The sequence below is a fragment of the Nomascus leucogenys genome, chromosome 8 (genome assembly GCF_006542625.1).
Source record: "Nomascus leucogenys isolate Asia chromosome 8, Asia_NLE_v1, whole genome shotgun sequence".
Taxonomy (NCBI): domain Eukaryota; kingdom Metazoa; phylum Chordata; class Mammalia; order Primates; family Hylobatidae; genus Nomascus; species Nomascus leucogenys.
Window position 1 is genome coordinate 38,280,193 of NC_044388.1, and position 22,004 is coordinate 38,302,196.

A 22,004-nucleotide genomic window follows, 5' to 3' on the forward strand; every position below is an offset into this window, starting at 1 on the left:
AATCATCACCCTCAGAAATTCTGTTTTCTACCTTTATATATTTTGAGAATAAATAATTGGTATAGCATGGGCAATTAATATGGTCTCTACTCTCTCATGTTTTCACATGGGTGGGTGGGTGGGTGGGGGTGTGTGTGTGTATGTGTGTATTTAATTTTTTGCTTATGGCCCTATAAATTAGATCATACAGGAAGCCATCAGAAATCAGGATGCATTCTCTGAGAAGAATGATATAATATTTAGTGTTCGTGTTGCAGACCAAGACAGTCAGCATAAAACAAATGATTTTATGAGTTGAACAGTTATACAAAACAAGAAAGAAGAATTTAAACTTTCATAATTCTTAAAATCTTAAAAAATATATTTCAAATATTTTAAATTTGTCTACCATATACATAGTTAGTATCTGAGAGCCCCATATGGTATACATAACAATACCTAAAGATAATTTCACACACTGTTTAGGTTTATGTTTGACCTAAAATTCATATAATAACCAAAGTAAACATGTAAATATTTAAGAAAAGTTGTTGGCCTTCGGAAAATTTAGATAAGGCCAGACGTGGTGGTTCACACCTGTAATCCCAGCACTTTGGGAGGCTGAGACAGGCAGATCACCTGAGGTCAGGCATTCAAGACCAGCCTGGCCAACATGGTGAAACCCCGTCTCTACTAAAAATACAAAAATTAGTCGGGCGTGGTGACTCATGCCTATAGTCCCAGCTACTCGGGATGCTGAGGCACGAGAATTGCTTGAACCTGGGAGGTGGAGGTTGCAGTGAGCTGAGATGGTGCCACTGCACTCCAGCCTGGGCAACAGAGTGAGACTCAGTCTCAAAGAAAAAAAAAAAGAAGAAGAAGAAAAAGAAGAAAATATTTAGATAAAACCTTACACATCTATGAGAGTCTGGCACAGCTATGACGGGTGATAAGCAAGTGCCATGTGTGGGCCACCTCACTCTGTAAAAATTTCAGGAGAAGTTGAAAGTAATCTTTCTTTTTCTTTCAACAAATTTCCTTTGAACAAACTCAGTTACACATAAAGTAGGTTCATTCCCATTATAAACAAATAAAGTAAGCAAACAAACACCAAGCACAATCTAGAAATTTGAAGACATTGCTAAGAAGTTCATAACAATTTAAGAAAGTTTTTATAAGGATTATCCCCATCATTATTTGAGTAGTTTCTCTCTATATTAATAAGCACGTGTTTGCCAGAAAGAGAAAGAGTAAATATTAGAGCAGCAAGCAAAATGAAAATGAGTTTGAAAGTGGAGGCTGTGGAGTGTCAGTGTGAGAGGTGTGGCAGAAATTATCATACTCCTTCACCACAGCATTGATGGAGAGGCAAAGGATTGACCGTGTGGATAAGCAGCACTCTTTTTTTTTTTTTTTCTGAGACAGAGTCTCGCTCCGTCGCCCAGGCTGTAGTACAGTGGTATGATGTCGGCTCACTGCAACCTCTGCATCCTGGATTCCAGCAATTCTCCCACTTCAGCCTCTCCAGTAGCTGGGATTACAAGTGCATGTCACCATGCGTGGCTAATTTTTATATTTTTAGTAGAGACCAGTTGCCCAGGCTGGTCTCGAACTCCTGGGCTCAAGTGATCCACCCACCTCAACCTCCCAAAGTGCTCCAATTACAGGCGTGAGCCACTATGCCTGGCAAGAACTCTTAATTTTTTATGTTTGGGATTTCTTCCCCTTTTCTGCAGCTTTCTGTGTCACTGCCCAGCACCTGCAGCACAGGATCCTCCAGAAGAAACAATAAAGGAGAATGAAGGCTTTCAGGAATGAAGGCCTGTCCAGGGCTTGTAAACTTCACGACAGTCCCAAAAGGTAGTAATGGAATATTCAACCTTCCTGCAGAGCCCGGCCTCTCTGATAGGAATGAAGAACACTGATGAGGTAGCAACAACAGAAGGAAACGCAGGAGAGCAGAGAACATCAAGATGGCCAGCCTGCTGGCTCTATGCCCACCTTTGATTTGCTTACCTTTTCCTGAAGCCTGATATTATCCCACACCTTGGTGCACACCATACACTCAAATGCATCCATGTAATTGTCCTGGTTGACGTCTTGCACTCCCCATTTCCGTTCTCTGAGAGCTGTCAGAAGTCGCTGGTTAGAGATCTCACCCTTCAGCTTCCATTCTACATAGGCCTCATACAATCTGTCATCAGAATCCAGTCGTCTGATGTAACTTGCCAGTTCCCTGGGGTGAGAAAATTCTGCTACAAGAATAGCACTTTTGTTATTTGGAAGCCAGTCTGTGATGCTGGGGGATCCGTAATATACAGGGACTACCCCCAGTTTCAGTGGCCTCCAGAACTTCTCAGTGATGTAGTCATCACAAACTGCATTCTCAAAAGCTAGGATAAACTTATACTGTGCAATGATCCTATAAAAGCCATCGGCATCCATAGAGGCTGGATTTTTCAGCTGCTGAGGGAGGTCTTTGTTTCGTAAACATTCACCATAGGAATCAACCTCGATGTAAGTCATCAGCTCGCGAACATAGCTGTCCCTGTCTGATGGTGGGTCACAGTCTGACTGTACATATACCAGTGGAGCAAGTCTTCTTCTAAGCTTGTTTTTGGACTGCAAAGGAACTAGGTATCGGAGTGACTTCAGGACTTCAATGCTCTCCAAGTATTGGGTAGTTAGTGGCAAGTGGGAATGCCTGCTGAACGTGGCAGTGTAGTTGAACAAGGTGATCACTGGTTTATGAAAGAGCTTATAATTGTTTTTCGGGGACTCTTCGTGAAAAAGAGCCCAGTCATGATGGGCTTTCCGAGGCAGAGGTAAGCTATCTATGTTAAAGTCAGTACCTAGGAGAAGAAAATGAGATATTAATTAGTATTTCCAAAAGAATGTTGCTAAGTTTGGGTCTACCTGGTAAGAGTAGAATACAGAGGAGTCTGAGGCTATGAATAAGAAGCATGTGGCCGGGCATGGTGGCTCACACCTGTAATCCCAGCACTTTGGGAGGCCAAGGCAGGTGGATCACTTCAGGTCAGGAGTTCGACACCAGCCTGGCCAACATGGTGAAACCCTGTCTCTACTAAAAATACAAAAATTAGCTGGGCATGGTGGCACATTGCCTGTAATCCCAGCTACCTGGGAAGCTGAGGCAGGAGAATCACTTGAACCCGGGAGGCGAAGACTGAGCCACTGCACTCCAGCCTGGGTGACAGAGCAAGACTCTGTCTCAAAATATATGTGTGTGTGTGTGTGTGTGTGTGTATACACACATACATACACACACACACGCACACACGAAGCATGTTACAGTGTCACTGCAAAGTGCCTGGCAATCAGTCCCAAGGCTTTCACCCCAGAAACTACTCAGGGAGAGGATCGCCAAAGAGGGGGACTATCATTTCTCATTTTATGAAAAAGGAAACGGGAGTTGTGTCTGCCCAGGTTCTAAAGGAGAATTTATTCCACTGCCTCCTGCAATGGGCTTTTCTTCCTCAAAGTGTTGCCTACAAGAAAACAGGAGAAATAAAGAGATAAAGATAGCTCTTTAAAAAGAAAAGAGCAAGAGAAAGGAAGCCAAAAAAGGAAAGCAACCAGGTCAGCAGGTTGATTAATTGCAAAAAAAAAAAAAAAAAAGTGAAACCGTGCAAAAGTAGCCAGAAGAAATATAGAGGATAGATTTTTTTTAATCCAAAATGATCGATTTCACCAAAGTGCAGTTAATCAATCTTAGTCAAAATGGTAGACAAGGGGCTTTTAAAGACGAAAGAGCTGATAATAGCACTATGTTACAGACCACTGCAGGATGGACAGGAATTAACAAGCGCATCGAGAAATAAAGAAAGCCTAACAGGATTACAATTATGAGTGACCCTAGCATCCACAGGATTGATTGAAAAACCTCTGAAACATGATGATGTGCAGACAGAAGTGATGGATGTGGTAAGCGATTGTTTCCTGACTGCATGAGTGGAGATCCAATCAGGGAGAACTTTTTCAATAACTGAGAAAGAAGAACTAAGAGAATAACACAATAGGTAATATACAATTTCTGAAGTATTCTTGACATGGATAATTTTGTAGACCCTTGAGTTTTTTTAAAAATAAATATAAGGAAATGGGAAAAAATTCATCTTGCAATACCCACTGGAAAAGAAAATACCAAATATATATTTATGCCAAAATAAAACTTTATCAACATTTTCTGGCAGAGCTCATAAAAATTAATTATTTAATGCCAGTGTACACTCCCACAAATAAAGATAAACTCTTCAGTGCCAACACTACATCAATGAGAAATCAATTAATCAAGAAAGGCTTTTAAACAAAGATCAGATAAGATTATGTCACAGGACATATACTAAGCACAGAGAAATTGCTGAAGAAAGTGCCTCTGTTTTGATAACAGGCTTTTATTCTCAATCTTCGGCAATGACGTACTAATGTAAAAATGGGCTTGTCCTTGCTTATTGGCATGTGCTATATTTGACCTTAGGCTTCAAAAAGAACACTCACCCATACACCTGAAATCTAATGGCGTACAGAGTTGGATGGCTGGCAAAGGTTAATAATAATCATTAAGATAGAGAAACATGAGGATATGAAAGAGAATGTGAGAAGAAAGGCAAATGATTGCATTGAAGTACAACAGTTGCTGCTCAAAAAGGGTCTAAGCTGGTCGAGCGGCCGATGATAGGAACCAGAACCTATAAAATTGAGTTAGAACACAAAGTTGCCACCTAAGGCATAACAGAGAATCAAGGCCATTTATCTGGGAGAGAAAGTACTAGAGTCCAGTCCACAGGAATCAGAAGCAGGGATTCAAGGTATGAGATGAGAGATTAAAGAGGATATGATTAAAACAAAAGTGGGTCCAGAATTAACTGGGGGGATCAGGCACAGGGGATTTGAGTGAGTGACCCAAACACCAGTCACTGTCTGCTGCTACCTGCTAGGTGGCACATGGAAGATTCTTAACCTGGCTCAGCATGGGTGCACCTCAGCAAAGATGCCAGATGCAGAGCTGGGAAGCAGAAAGACACAAAGCCTGCCTCGGGTGCTTCAGAGAATGGACAGGGCTCAAGTCCCATCTCTCCTGGTCTACATCAAGAAAGAGGAGGAAAAGCTGACGGCAGCTGTGTCTAGACTCTTGTGGCCACTATGTAGGTCCACTCAGGCTGTGTTGCTAATAGGAACAGGACTCCAAAGCTGCACTAGGTATAATGAGCCTGTCATTCATGACAATTAGGAGATGCAGGCTTACAGGCTCACTCATAGCTATGCTGATACGAGAATATCCATGTGGGAAGGAAGGGGAGAAGAGGCTGAGATCCCTCTTGCATACAATCTATAGTGGCCAAAAATGCCTGCAGAATCTATTCATACGCATGCATGAAGAAGCAACAGGCCATTTTAAAAATGAAAATCAGAAGGTCTCCTGCATTCATCTGAATTATGTTTAGTCTGCAGGGGTGCAGCTGCCTTTAATAGTGGTAGATGCTTCTTAATAGAGAGGAAAGTTAAAGGGACCTAGCGTTCCAGAAATATTTCCCATGTTTGCTATCTATAAAAGCATTTCCTGGTAGCTTCCCTGAGATACATCCACACAAAACACAACCACACATGCGTGTGCATGTGTGCAATCACGCTAATATAGGTTTTCTGTAAGATTGTCAGATGCTTTCAAACTAAACTCCTCTGGAGAAGATTAAAAATAGGTCATTTTGGCAGGGCACAATAGCTCACACCTATAATCGCATGGTACTGAAATTAGAACCATGACCAACCTGGCCAGGCATGGTGGCTCACACCTGTAATCCCAGCACGTTGTGGGGCTGAGGTGGGTGGATCACCTGAGGTCAGGAGTTCAAGACCAGCCTGGCCAACATGGTGAAACCCTGTTTCTACTAAATTCAAAAATTAGCTGGGCATGGTGGTGCATGCCTATAATCCCAGCTACTCGATGCTGAGAAGGAGAATCGCTTGAACTTGGGAGGCAGAGGTTTCAGTGACCTGAGATTGCACCACTGCACTGCCGCCTGGGCGACAGAGCGAGACTCTGTCTCAAAAACAAAACAAAACAAAACAAAAAAAGAACCACGACCAACCTAAACTACTTCACTGGGGATATCATGGCCTAGAACGTAAGTGTCAATATTGAACAATTTCTAAAAGGTATTGGATGTGGCTCAGAAAAAAACTGAGTTATTTAGCTCTTCCCAGCTCCAGCGCAATGCCTACTGTAACAAGAGTTGGAACTGGAGTCTATAGAGAAATGAAAATCAATTAACCTATGGTATATCCACAAAAATGTGACTAACGTATGTGCAATTGGCTCACTAGTTTTCTAGTCGTGTTCACTGCTCTTACATTTAACAACTTCAGATTCAAACTTTCATTCCTCTGGGTTATTTTGTGTTTATTGAATTCTGACAAACGTATTCGTTCCTTTAAACAACAGCTAAATAGATCTTCAGCACTAACGTGCACTGTAAAGGGAATTGCAACTTGGAATACAGATGGAACAAAATGAATGCTGGCAAAGGGTGGCAGATTGCTGACTATGGAGACTGGATCTGAAACAGCAGAAGAGCCTGAGAGTGACATACTTTATGGGACATGTTTATGTGTCCCTCTCCTTCTGCAGGAGCATGGCCTCTTCTTTCATTACCCCCACACAAACTGGTGAAAACAGAAGGCAACATACATTATTAACCTCACTTTACTAACAAAGCGTGAATCACTCATCTAGAGCTGAAAACCCCGGGTGGGGACAAGAACGTCGGACCAGCAAATAGGAAAGGACCAGAGAGATGACAGGCCCTGCTGCAATGTTGATTCCATGGAATGACATTCTTGGTACTTGCAATTACCCCCACAGAAATGTTAGCCAGCTTTAGCACACTAATGATGTGGAAAGCCCAGCCTGCCTTAATTTGGAAAAGAGAAGTGCTCCTGCAGAATGCTCCCCAAAGGTAATCTGTTTTAAAAAATAATCTCTACCATAAAACTGTTGTGTCCTTTTGGGAGACTGAGGCAGGAGGATTGCTTGAGCCCAGGAGTTCAAGGCCAACCTGGGCAACATAGTGAGACCCTGTACACAAGCAATGTTTTTAAAAAATTAGCTGGATGTGATGGTGCACACCTATAGTCCCAGATATTCAGGAGGCTGAGGTAGGAGGATTGCTTGAGCCCAAGAGGTTGAGGCTGCAGTGCACCGTGATCATGCCACTGCACTCCAGCCTGGGTGGCAGAGCGAGATCTTGTCTCAAAAAAATACAAATAAAATAAAATAAAAATTACCATCATTTTCTGCCAAAGGTGGTGATTCTTCTTGGGACCTGGCAGGAGGTAAAAAGGGGGAAAGAGAGGACTCTCCCTTGCTTGCTAACTGACCGTCACCTAATCCCTCAAACCTTCCCATCCATCCACTCAGGACCCCCACAAGTGAACCACTCATTTCCTCTTCTTCTTTGGAGTGAGGGTGGAAGTTCACTCATATCCTGTTCCAAGTCTTGCCCCTCTTTACCTACAATGTCCAGACTGACTCCAGATCACATAAGGACCTGCCACTTAGCAACACTGCCCCAGATCTGAGTAGCCCCTTAATCTTTCACATGCTGAACCAACACTGTAAGCCAGCAGATAAAGTTGTTTTTCACATCCATATTTTTCCTGGAATGATTTCAAATATGCCAGTGCCAAATTCCTATAAGAAACAAAACATGATCTACATGAAAGGTTTTGCTCTAAAAATTAAAAAAAAAAAACATCTCTACCATAATGGGTCAATGTGACAATGTTCAGATAAACCCATCTCTAAAGCACAGAATTTAAAGCAGAGACCTCCTTTCCAGTGGAGAAAAATTTCTTCCAGATACACCAATGTCCCCCAACACACCTGCCTTTGGGATTTAAAACACTAGCCTTATTAGTACACCAGTCTTTTGCCCAAGATTACAGTACTCTCAGCCAAACCCAGGTTCATAAAGAGCACAGAGTCAGCTTAGTACTTTTTTCTAAGAGCAGGCTGCATGAGTCATTGGCTTGTCAGTTGCTCAGCTCCATGTCCAACCTTCTATGCTATGCTCCTTATTGTATGGGGCTGAAACCCTGCAAACTTCACTCCTCAGGCTCCCTGGACAACTGGCTTGCAATTAGGTGTTACAACTAGGAGCACTGTAGGAAGACTGAAGGTGGGAATGATACAGACAGGATGCAGGGAAATACTGGGTAGAAGAGGATGGGGTCCCTGGCGAGGGTTCTACCCTCAAGCCTCTACCCTCAAGCCTGGACCCTTGGCCCTAAATGAGAAATTTACATCCCTGCTTTCCCACCCAAATGTTGCCTTTTGGCCTGCCCCACCACCTATCCTGTGCCCATAAAAACCCCAAGCTCCACTGGCAAAGGAGCAGAGTGGCATGGCAGAAAAGGAGAAGAGAAGGAGCATCTGAACATGGAGAGGAGAAGAGGCAGCTGGACATCAGAGATTATAGTCAGAGAGGAGTTCGGCCAGGGATGATCAGAGAGGAGTCTGGCCAGGGACAATCAGAGAGGAGTTTGGCCATCCCCGGCCAAACTCCAGGGGAAGATCATCTTCCCACTCTATCCCCTTTCCAGCTCCCCATCCCACTGAGAGCCACTTCCACCACTAAATAAAATCTCCGCATTTACCATCCTTCAAGTCCGTTTGACCTCATTCCTCTTGGGCACTGGATAAGGACCTGAGTGTAGGTGCAAGAGGCTGTCAAACTGACTCTCCACTGAGCTGTTTAACACTTAGCCATCCACGGACAACAAGTGCTAAAAGAGCACTGATTGTAACACATGCCCTCTGGGGCTTCAGAGGTCGCAGGCAACCCCTAGACACTGCCGTGGGCTGGTACGCGGTTTGTTCCTGCTGGCGCCCAAAAGCTCTTGCCCGGGCTCCTGCACCCGCTCACCTGTGTGCTCCCCTTCCTGCAAGGGGTTTGAGCATGGTGGCCGAGTAAACAAGCCACCCCTGTCGCAAGGCCCGCAAGGGGTCACGGGAACTATCCTGTCTCAGAAGGAAGAGAGAAGGAACCTCTTCCAATTCTCATGTAGTAGAGCAAGCATTAGCACTCCTGACTGTGATAAGATCAGCTGTAGCATCAAGGAGTAGTGGCAGTGGTGACATGAGCTAAGCAGACAGTGGTGATAGCGATAGTAGCAGTGACAATAACCTGGGAGTGCTGGCTAGAGAGTTCTTGCCCGGTTAACTCACCCCCAACAGTAGAGCCTCAGAGACCCACTGGCCCACACTCTGGGCAATGCTACCTCTCTTGTGCCTCTCCAGTCGAAGCATAGCAGGGATTTCCTGCAGTTATTCATTCTGTATAACCTTCTCTTTCTGTATTTTGCTCCACCAGCCCTTCAGCCCCTTTGTAACCAATTCTTGTAATACATTCCCACTGTTTGAAATACCTAGAATAATTTGTTTTCCTATCAGAATATGATTAATACAGAGGTCCATTTCAAAAGCTTGGAACTTCCATCTGATCACAACTGATTATTCCAAATTCTGCTGCAAGTTTTCTCTTGCTGTCTTGTTCCTTGATTTTTCTAAAAATACTATGTTTCTTGGTTCTATCCCCTTGTTACTACCATCCTAGGCTTCTATTTTCCCTTCTCTTCCTCCATCTGGTGATAATGTAAAAGAAAAATGTAAGCCTTTTATTTAAGAAGGAAAAATATAAAATCAGAAGATGAGACTCCTTTTAAGAAAGAAACCATCAAAATACTTGAAACCAAAAACACACTCCCCATTCAGGTACTCTGCTGTAAATTCCTTCTCTGAGCTAAGAATTAAAATATACAGAATACTGAGACCCAGGTAACCACAAAGAATAATCAGGTTGGGGTGAAAGTCTCCAGTAACATTGTTTGACTACGTTCTAATTTTATCGCAAATGACAAATCCTCTCCACTCTGTTCTTGACAATTAATTAAACAGAGATAAAGACTTTCTTTTTGCTAAAAGATTTTACTACAGAGCTTTTTACCCATCTGAAGGGAAAACTAGGGCCAAAAAATGTCAAAGTTCATGAAACAATTGGCAAAATATGACTATTGTAGGAATAGCAATAGTTCATAAATTACAACTATTGTTAATCACCTCAGCTGTAACTAAACTTCCAGTGACCTGAGTTTTTTCTCATTTTCTGCTTTGGATTAAATCTCTGTTTCACAAAACTCAAACAACTTCTAGTGTTTGAGATAACTATAAATAGTGCTACTTCCCTATTAGAACTCCCTAGAATAAGCTTAAAGCAAATTAAAGTCCTTCTGACAACTTCAATATCCAAGCACAAAACAAAATTCAGTTTCTTTCAATAATAAGAAAAAGTGAGAATTAGGTGTTGGGAAGAGGAGAGGTTTTGAGAAGAGCATTGTGCAGAGTGTGGGTCCGTGGGTCTCTGAGGCTCCCCTGTTGGGAGTGAGTTAACCAGGCAAGAACTCTCTAGCCAGCACTCCCAGGTTATTGTCAGTGCCACTATCGCTGTCACCACTGTCTGCCCAGCTCATGTCACCACTGCCACTACTCCTTGATGCTACAGCTGATCTTATCACTGAAAACAGAGGAGGAGTAACAGTTTAAGGCACTGCCCTTCACTCAGGGAAACAGGGGCTGAGATGGCCTTAAGGGGTTGGCAAAGTCAGTTTGGAGTCCCAGAATGTTCTGCAGAACTCTGACATGAAACTTTCATGATAACTCTGTAGAGGCTTTGTTGCTACCTCTTATTCTTAGTTATTAAAGGCCACATACAGATGTATTACACTCTAGTTAGCTGGTTAGTTACTAAAAAGGGATTGATTGATTGATTGATTGATTGATTGATTGGGACAGGTTCCTCACTATGTTCCCCAGGCTGCTCTCAACCTCCTGAGCTCAAGTGATGCCTCCCACCTCGACCTCCTAAAGTGCCTTCTATTGCAGTCAACACATCTGGAGACAGAAGACATTACTAACTCAGAGAAGCATAGGCATTTCTAAAAAGCAAGGTTTTACTGAGTCCTATTATTTGAAAAGCATTAAGCTGAGAATTCTGGGACTTCAAAGATGAACAAAATAAGCCCCAAGGGATATTATGATTATGAATGGAAATGTTAAACTATTAGCCGATATTCAATCTAGACTAACAAAAATGCAAATGGCCATGGTTGGGAGAAACGAGTAATTATTTCTGACTGGTCAAAGAGTTTGGGGCTGAATTACTGATAAGTAAGTACACAGAAAACCCAGCAATTAAGAAAATTAAGACACAATTACCCAATAATTAACTCAGGGCAAAAAAGAAAAGTAATCCTTGTGCTCTCTGGTTCACCTATGAATATTATTTACATAGTCATAATAATGTAAAGAGGGAATATTGATCTATCAAACGTGATAATATAACTGTAAGTGGATGGGGGATATAGGAAGGATGAGTGCATATGTGTTGAACAGGAGAGGGTAAAAGAGTGATTCCTCATCTTCCAAGACAGGGAGTCAATGATAATGCTTAATAGCGAAAAATCGTGAAATACTAGTATCAGCATATTATTTAAAGATCTGATGATAACAACCAAGAGTCAGAAAAAACTATTGAAAGTAGTCTTTTTTTTTTTGAGATGGAGTCACTCTATCACCCAGGTTGGAATGCAGAGGTGCAATCTCAGCTCACTGCAACCTCCCCTACTGGGTTCAGGCACTCCTCCCACTTCAGCCTCCCCAGTAGCTGGGACTACAGGCACATGCCACCACACCCGGCTAATTTTTGTATTTTTTGTAGAGACGGGGTTTCACCATGTTCGTCAGGCTGGTCTTGAACTCCTGACCTCAGGTGATCTGCCCATCTCGGCCTCCCAAAGTGCTGGGATTACAGGTGTGAGCCACTGCACCCAGCCTAAAAGTAGTAATCTGAGAAGATACCCATTTGCTATTGAAACACGGAGCATATATAGTTTTGATAAAAATAAAAGTAAAGTAAACAAAAGATTATATGGGAAAAGTAAGTCTTCTTCCCCACACCACAGCCATCTAGGTCCCTTCCCTTTGTTAAAGTTTCCTTTGTTAAGTTCACTAAAAAAAAAAAAAAAATTGTGGGGAGGGTGCGGGTGGTCAGGCGTGGTGGCTCACACCTGTAATCCCAGAACTTTGGGAGGCCGAGGCAGGCAGATCACCTGAGGCCAGGAGTTCGAGACCAGCCTGGCCAAGATGGTAAAACCCTGTCTCTACTAAAAACAGCAAAACTTCACTTGGTGTGGTGGTGCACACCTGTAATCCCAGCTACTCAGGAAGCTGAGGCACGAGCATCACTTGAACCCAGGAGGCGGAGGTTGCAGTGAGGCAAGGTCGCTCCACTGCACTCCAGCCTGGGTGACAAAGTGAAACTCTGTCTTCAAAAAATAAATAAATAAATAAATAAAAATAAAATAAAATATAAAACAAATGGAGGGGTGGATAGACGGATGAAGGAAGGAATGTGGGATAAAGGAAGAAAGGAAGGGAGGGAGGGAAATTATATCCAATTAAACTATGATATAATGCTTTCTTATACCTAGAATTTGTGTTTCTAGTTAGTGAAAGAGCTCTTTTAAATCTACTTAAATATAGATTTATATTATTTATCACTCTTGTGAATACTTAGAAAAAATACAAGCTAAATTGGTTTAAGTATCAAAACTTCTTCAGAGTCTAACTCTTTTGAATCACTTTTTGATTGATGTCTGTGTATTTCTATACAACATTTTGCTCGGTAACATTAGGAGCGTAAGCAATACAGCATTGCTTAAAAGAGTGCTCTACTATCATCTCTAAGATCTGCCTCCAAGCTACTGACATCTCCAGGTTTTAATGTTGATGCTTTCTTAATATTACCAAAGTTGTCAAAGAAAGTTTTCAGACACCAACTAGACTCATATTCTTTTTGTTCTGTGTGTTTTTTTTGTTTTTTTTTTTCTTTTGAGATGGAGTGTCACTTTGTCACCCAAGCTAGAGTACAGTGGCGCAATCTCGGCTCACTGCAACCTATGCCTCCTGGTTCAAGTGATTCTCCTGCCTCAGCCACCCGAGTAGCTGGGATTACAGGTGCATGCCACCATGCCCGGCTAATTTTTGTATTTTTAGTAGAGACAGGGTTTCACTTTGTTGTCCACGCTGGTCTCAAACTCCCGACCTCAGGTGATCCGCCCACCTTAGCCTCCCAAAGTGCTGGGATTACAGGCATGAGCCACTGCACCTGGCCTAGACTCACATTCGTTTGTCAAATGGTCGTTAAATGGTGTGTTGATGGAAGCATCAAAGGGCTGTAGTTGCCCCACCATTCCAGGTGGAAGAGCAACCCAGTTCATGTCCATGCAGGCATTCATACTACACCATTGCTGCTGCCCAGCTAACAAAGACAGGCAGGAGGCTATCAATTGCAAAATACATGTTGATTTCAGAGATATTCAAATTTAAAAAGAAAATAAATATTTTTATAATTAAGGGAAATCTTTTCACATACATGAAAACATATACACTGTTAGAAACCTGGTATTATCCATGTAACTACCATGGAAATACTTCTATATTGGTACATATAAAACTACCCTATTTTCAAGAATGATCACATGGTATTATTTCATTGTGTATATGCAGTCAGTCCAATATTCTCCCAATTATTCCACTTTGTGGTGTAAAATGCAAATTATGAAAAGTGGGTTAAGGCCAGGCATGGTAGCTCACCAGTAATCCACATACTTTGGGAGGCTGAGGCGGGTGAATCACTTGAGGTCAGGAGTTCGAGACCAGCCTGACCAACATGGCGAAACCCTGTCTCTACTAAAAATACAAAAATAAGCCAGGTGTGGTGGCACACGTCTGTAGTCAGAGCTACTCAGAGGCTGAGACACAAGAATCGCTTGAACCCAAGAGGCAGAGTTTCAGTGAGCCAAGATCACGCCACCGCACTCCAGCCTGGGCGACAGAGCAAGATCCTGTCTCCAAAAAAAAAAAGAAAAGTGGGTTAAGAAGCAGCTATTTTTCTAAGTTAGGTGCATTATATCCTAAGGCACTCAATAATTGCTAATATCTTCAAAAGCAACTAGAATTTCAGAGCATATTGTCCATGTGTCTGCCCCAGACCCTTGGCTGGAGGGACATTTTACAGAAGTCAATACTGAATATAGCAATCAATCTCCAAATTAATTAAATCAAAGGTTTATCCTCTGAAACTAATGATCAAGATACCAACCGAGTGCTTTTTTTGTAAGCAAGTCTATCCACCAGGTAGATACGGAAACTGCCAAATCATTTTACTCCACTTAGCCTTTGGGATACATTTGACCTCAGTTAGAAGCTATGACCTGGAGAAATAAACTCTTTATTCTCAAAACCTGCAGTGTTCCACTCCATTTAATCTTCTTAGAGTCTCTCTCTACCCAAGAGGGAAACAGCACAAAATAAAGCATGTCCTCCAAAGTTAACCATGTCTAGGATACTCCTACCTTGATTTTCTAATATACATGTCTCATCATTGAAACAGCAAAAAACTTGGTCCAGGATTTTTGGTCCACATTAAGAATCCCTAGTAACACAATGTATAAATTGTATTTTATATGCCCAGGTCTAATACTGTAAACAAATAAGATGCAATTCTCCTATGGCAGTCAAAAAAGAATGAGATAGTAAAAGCATAAAGCAAAAGACATAAATATCTTCCAATAATTTTTCTTTTATTTAAATTATTGGCCAGACGCGGTGGCTCATGTCCATAATCCTAGCACTTTGGGAGGTTAAGGCAGGAAGGTCACTTAAGCCCAGGAGTTTGAGATCAGCCTAGGCAACACAGGGAGACCCGTCTCTATAAATAATTTTTTTAAAATCAGCCAGATGCGGTGGTGTCCCAGATACTCAGGAGGCTGTGGTGGAAGAATCACTTAGGCCCAGGAGGCAGAGGTTACAGTGAGCCGAGATCGCACCCCTGCCCTCCAGCCCGGGTGACAGTGAAACCCTGTCTCAAAAAAAAAAAAAATTGTTTTCATCAAATTTCTACTAATAATATATACTCAATAATGAGAAATTCTATTGAGCTCAAATACATAAAAGAAGGAAAGGGGGTAGAAAGAAAGAGGAAAAAAGAGGAGAAGAATCATCACCCATATTCCCAAAGAAAAGCAATGCTCATCATCAGGGTTTTTTTCCATATGTGTGCATGTTTGTATGGCGTGTGTGTGTGTGTGTGGTGTGTGTGTGTGTGTGTGTGTGTGTGTATGAGAGACAGTGTGTGGACTGTGTGTGTATGGGACTGAGAAAGAAAATACTGATTTCAGCTCACTACTGATGAGTAGTGAAGTCACTCATTACTGAGTAGCAGTGAAGTCACTACTGATATGTCTTGAGAAAAAGAAGTTATTGGCTGGCTGTAGTGGCTCACACCTGTAATCCCAGTACTTTGGGAGGCCAAGGCAGGAGAATTATTTGAGGCCAGAAGTTCAAGACCAGCCTGGGCAACAGAGTGACACCCTGTCTCTACAAAAAAATTTTTGAAGTTAGCCAGGTGTGGCGGTGCATGCCTGTAGTCCCAGCTACTAGGGAGAGAGTGTGAGGTGGGATGATGGCTTGAGCCCAAGAGTTCAAGGCTGCAGTGAGCTATGACTATACCACCACATTCCAGCCTGCATGGGAGAGTGAGAGCCTATCTTTAAAAAAATTTTTTTAAATAAAAAATAAATTTATAGTGGGTTAATTTTATATTATTTATATCTAAAGTAAGACAAAATCTGTCCCAAAACACCCTACCCTCTAGAGACTATGGTTCAAAGAAGGAACAGAATGGACCCCAAAATAAGAGATGAAAATTCCCACATACACTCTAGTCATGCCAAGGGCAGCCTGACAGGCAAGGCTTCTTGCTTCGTGTCTCAACTTATCCCTGTCCTGCAAAGCTGTGGCAGGACACATCTGCAGCTCAGCACAGCAGACAGGCACAGGAGCACAGGAACAAAAACACAACACGGGTAAGAAAATGAAGGTTCTCAGGCCGGGCACAGTGGCTCACGCCTGTAATCCCAGCACTTTGGGAGGCCGAGGCAGGCAGATCACCCGAGGTCAGGAGTTCGAGACCAGCCTGGCCAACATGGCGAAATCCCATCTTGACTAAAAATACAAAAATTACCCTGGTGTGGTGGTGCATGCCTTTTGGGAGGCTGAGGCACAAGTATCACTTGAACCCGGGAAGCAGAAGCTGCAGTGAGCCAAGATCACACCACTGCACTCCAGCCTGGGTGACAGAGTAAGGCTCTGTCTCAAAAAAAAAAGAAAAGAAAATCAGGGTTCTCAGAGAAGAGTCTCATTATACAAAGTTTGGGAGTGTGGGATGTGCTTGGATAGGTGAGTTCACAAAGCTTTCAGCTGCTACAGCCTTCATACCACCACGTGGAAAGTCTTCCCCACCACGTGGAGAAATGGCAGAGTAAAAGGACATCTTCAGTAACAAGTTGAACTGCTGAACAAAACAGGTCTGCCTGCCCCAGACTTCTGACTAATTTAATAAATAAATGCCTTTATTGCTAAGCCACTTTGGGTCAAGTTCTTGATGGATGCAGCCTAATGCATTTAAATGACAATGGCAGGTCTCATCACGTTTGGAAAGTCTGCATACTGGTGTTGAAAAGAAAAGAAAAGAAAAGAAAAGAAAAGAAAAGAAAAGAAAAGAAAAGAAAAGAAAAACTATTCCATTAAATAGCATCAAATATGAGAAAGTACCTAATGGGTACAATGTATGTTATTAAGGCGATGGAAAACCTAAAGCCCTGAGTTGTATGTAACAAAACTACACTTGTGCCCCATAAATTTATACAAATAAAATTTAAAGTTTCATCACAACAACAACAAAAAAAAAAGCAGAGTTGTAGATGAGACCTTTCCTGCTCTTTTTTCTCTACATGATAATTTGCTACTGCCAATAGGACTCTGGAAAGAGAATACTTTTTCAGGAAGAACTTTCCAAATTGCTCAAGTCTTCATGTTGCTCCCTATCCAGTGATCTTGTAGCTTTTTGTATGGATCTGAACTATATACTCAACTGCAATTATGTGTGCACCTGTCTAGCTCCCCACCAGATCGGGAGCCCTCCTATCATCCATGTCTTGTTCATCTTGGCCCACAAAATTCTCCGTGGCAGGAGAATCACTTGAACCCAGGAGACAGAGGTTGCAGTGAGCCAAGATTGTGCCACTGCACTCCAGCCTGGACAACAGAGCAAGACTCCATCACAAAAAAAAAAAAAAAAAAAAATTTAACATAGTGCCTGCAGTTTAGTAGGTACTCAAAGATATTCAGAGAATAAATAAATGCACTTTTAAGTCTCACTTTGTAAAAGTCAGACCTTACCTCATTCTGGCATTCTAAGGTAGATAATATCAGAAGTGGGAGGAGCCGAGATGGCCGAATAGGAACAGCTCCAGTCTACAGCTCCCAGTGTGAGCGACAGAGAAGACAGGTGATTTCTGCATTTCCAACTGAGGTACCAGGTTCATCTCACTGGGGAGTGCCAGACAGTGGGTGCAGGACAGTGGGTGTAGTGCACCCTGCATGAGCCAAAGCAGGGCGAGGCATCGCCTCACCTGGGAAGCTCAAGGGATCAGGGAATTCCCTTTCCTAGTCAAAGAAAGAGGTGACAGACAGCACCTGGAAAATCGGGTCACTCCCACCCTAATACTGTGCTTTTCCAACGGGCTTAACAAACGGCACACCAGGAAATTATATCCCGCACCTGGCTCGGAGTGTCCTACGCCCACGGAGCCTCGCTCACTGCTAGCACAGCAGTCTGAGGTCAAACTGCAAGGCCGTAGCGAGGCTAGGGGAGGGGCACCCACCATTGCCAAGGCTTGAGTAGGTAAACAAAGTGGCAGGGAAGCTCGAACTGGGTGGAGCCCACCATAGCTCAAGGAGGCCTGCCTGCCTCTGTAGGCTCCACCTCTGGGGGCAGGGCACAGACAAACAAAAGGCAGCAATAACCTCTGCAGACTTAAATGTCCCTGTCTGACAGCTTTGAAGAGAGTAGTGGTTCTTCCAGCACACAGCTTGAGATCTGAGAACGGGCAGACTGCCTCCTCAAGTGGCTGCCTGACCCCTGCGTAGACTAACTGGGAGGCACCCCCCAGTAAGAGTGGACTGACACCTCAGATGGCCAGGTAATCCTCTGAGACAAAACTTCCAGAGGAACGATCAGGCAGCAGCATTTGCGGTTCACCAATATCCACTGTTCTACAGCCACCACTGCTGATACCCAGGCAAACAGGGTCTGGAGTGGACCTCCAGCAAAATCCAACAGACCTGAAAGTCCTGACTGTTAGAAGGAAAACTAACAAACAGAAAGGACATCCACACCAAAAACCCATCTGCACATCACCATCATCAAAGACCAAAGGTAGATAAAACCACAAAGATGGGGAAAAAACAGAGCAGAAAAACTGGAAACTCTAAAAATCAGAGCGCCTCTCCTCCTCCAAAGTAACACAGCTCTTCACCAGCAACAGAACAAAGCTGGATGGAGAATGACTTTGACGACTTGAGAGAAGAAGGCTTCAGAAGATCAAACTACTCCGAGCTACAGGAGGAAGTTCAAACCAATGGCAAAGAAGTTAAAAACCTTCAAAAAAATTAGACGAATGGATAACTAGAATAACCAATGCAGAGAAGTCCTTAAAGGACCTGATGGAGCTGAAAGCCACAGCATGAGAACTACGTGACAAATGCACAAGGCTCAGTAACCAATGCGATCAACTGGAAGAAAGGGTACCAGTGATGGAAGACGAAATGAATGAAATGAAGCGAGAAGTTCAGAGAAAAAAGAATAAAAAGAAATGAACAAAGCCTCCAAGAAATATGGGACTATGTGAAAAGACCTAATCTACGTCTGATTGGTGTACCTGAAAGTGATGGGGAGAATGGAACCAAGTTGGAAAACACTCTGCAGGATATTATCCAGGAGAACTTCCCCAATCTAGCAAGGCAGGCCAACATTCAAATTCAGAAAATACAGAGAACGCGACAAAGATACTCCTCAAGAAGAGCAACTCCAAGACACATAATTGTCAGATTCACCAAAGTTGAAATGAAGGAAAAGATGTTAAGGGCAGCCAGAGAGAAAGGTCGGGTTACACACAAAGGGAAGCCCATCAGATTAACAGCTGATCTCTCGGCAGAAACTCTACAAGCCAGAAGAGAGTGGGGGCCGATATTCAACATTCTTAAAGAAAAGAATTTTCAAACCAGAATTTCATATCCAGCCAAACTAAGCTTCATAAGTGAAGGAGAAATAAAATACTTTACACACAAGCAAACGCTGAGAGATTTTGTCACCACCAGGCCTGCCCTAAAACAGCTCCTGAAGGAAGCACTAAACATGGAAAGGAACAACTGGTACCAGCCACTGCAAAAACATGCCAAATTGTAAAGACCATCAAGGCTAGGAAGAAACTGCATCAACTAACAAGCAAAATAACCAGCTAACATCATAATGACAGGATCAAATTCACACATAACAATATTAACCTTAAATGTAAATGAGCTAAATGCTCCAATTAAAAGACACAGACTGGCAAATTGGATAAAGAGTCAAGACCCATCAGTGTGCTGTATTCAGGAAACCCATCTCACGTGCACAGACACGCATAGGCTCAAAATAAAGGGATGGAGGAAGATCTACCAAGCAAATGGGAAACAAAAAAAGGCAGGGGTTACAATCCTAATCTCGGATAAAACAGACTTTAGACCAACAAAGATCAAAAGAGATGAAGAAGGCCATTACATAATGGTAAAGGGATCAATTCAACAAGAAGAACTAACTGTCCTAAATATATATGCACCCAATACAGGAGCACCCAGATTCACAAAGCAAGTCCTGAGTGACCTACAAAGAGACTTAGACTCCCACACAATAATAATGGGAGACTTTAACACCCCACTGTCAACATTAGACAGATCAACGAGACAGAAAGTTAACAAGGATACCCAGGAATTGAACTGAGCTCTGCACCAAGCGGACCTAATAGACATCTACAGAACTCTCTACCCCAAATCAACAGAATACACATTCTTTTCAGCACCACACCACACCTATTCGAAAATTGACCACATAGTTAGAAGTAAAGCACTCCTCAGCAAATGGAAAAGAAGGGAAATTATAACAAACTGTCTCTCAGACCACAGTGCAATCAAACTAGAACTCAGGATTAAGAAACTCACTCAAAACCGCTCAACTACATGGAAACTGAACAACCTGCTCCTGAATGACTATTGGGTACATAACGAAATGAAGGCAGAAATAAAGATGTTCTTTGAAACCAACGAGAACAAAGACACAACATACCAGAATCTCTGGGACACATTCAAAGCAGTGTGTAGAGGGAAATTTATAGCACTAAATGCCCACAAGAGAAAGCAGGAATGATCTAAAATTAACACCCTAACATCACAATTAAAAGAATTAGAGAAGCAAGAGCAAACACATTCAAAAGCTAGCGGAAGGCAAGAAATAACTAAGATCAGAGCAGAACTGAAGGAAATAGAGACACAAAAAACCCTTCAAAAAATCAATGAATCCAGGAGCTGGTTTTTTCAAAAGATCAACGAAATTGATAGACCGCTAGCAAGACTAGTAAAGAAGAAAAGAGAGAAGAATCAAATAGATGCAATAAAAAATGATAAAGGGGATATCGCCACTGATCCCACAGAAATACAATCTACCATCAGATAATACTACAAACACATCTACACAAATAAACTAGAAAATCTAGAAGAAATGGATAAATTCCTCGACACATACACCCTCCCAAGACTAAACCAGGAAGAAGTTGAATCTCTGAATAGACCAATAACAGGCTCTAAAATTGAGGCAATAATTAATAGCTTACCAAACAAAAAAAGTCCAGGACCAGATGGATTCACAGCTAAATTTTACCAGAGGTACAAGGAGGAACTGGTACCATTCCTTCTGAAACTATTCCAATCCATAGAAAGAGGGAATCCTCCCTAACTCATTTTATGAGGCCAGCATCATCCTGATACTTTCAAAGCCTGGCAGAGACACAACCAAAAAAGAGAATTTTAGACCAATATCCTTGATGAACATTGACACAAAAATCCTCAATAAACTACTGGCAAACCGAATCCAGCAGCACATCAAAAAGCTTATCCACCATGATCAAGTGGGCTTCATCCCTGGGATGCAAGGCTGGTTCAACATACGCAAATCAATAAACGTAATCCAGCATATAAACAGAACCAAAGACAAAAACCACATGATTATCTCAATAGATGCAGAAAAGGCCTTTGACAAAATTCAACAATGCTTCATGCTAAAAACTCTCAATAAATTAGGTATTGATGGGACGTATCTCAAAATAATAAGAGCTATCTATGACAAACCCACAGCCAATATCATACTGAATGGGCAAAAACTGGAAGCATTCCCTTTGAAAACTGGCACAAGATAGGGATGCCCTCTCTCACCACTCCTATTCAACATAGTGTTGGAAGTTCTGCCCAGGGCAATCAGGCAGGGGAGGAAATAAAAAGGCATTCAATTAGGAAAAGAGGAAGTCAAATTGTCCCTGTTTGCAGATGACATGATTGTATATCTAGAAAACCTCATTGTCTCAGCCCAAAATCTCCTTGAGCTGATAAGCAACTTCAGCAAAGTCTCAGGATACAAAATCGATGTGCAAAAATCACAAGCATTCTTATACACCAATAACAGACAAACAGAGAGCCAAATCATGAGTGAACTCCCATTCACAATTGCTTCAAAGAGAATAAAATACCTAGGAATCCAACTTACAAGGGATGTGAAGGACCTCTTCAAGGAGAACTACAAACCACTGTTTAGTGAAATAAAAGAGGATACAAACAAATGGAGGAACATTCCATGCTCATGGGTAGGAAGAATCGATATTGTGAAAATGGCCATACTGCCCAAGGTAATTTATAGATTCAATGCCATCCCCATCAAGCTACCAATGACTTTCTTCAC

General features: G+C 42.4%; 1 protein-coding gene across 2 annotated transcripts in view; it reads right to left on the minus strand.

The window, feature by feature from the left end:
* The window catches only part of FUT10 (fucosyltransferase 10), a 106,059-nt gene that overhangs the window by 16,133 nt on the left and 67,922 nt on the right, over positions 1-22,004 (minus strand). For both annotated transcript variants that reach the window (XM_003269561.3, XM_030817081.1), the window contains one exon: positions 1,996-2,831. In XM_003269561.3, coding sequence (XP_003269609.2) covers positions 1,996-2,831 — 836 coding nt within the window. The remainder of the gene's footprint in view (positions 1-1,995; positions 2,832-22,004) is intronic.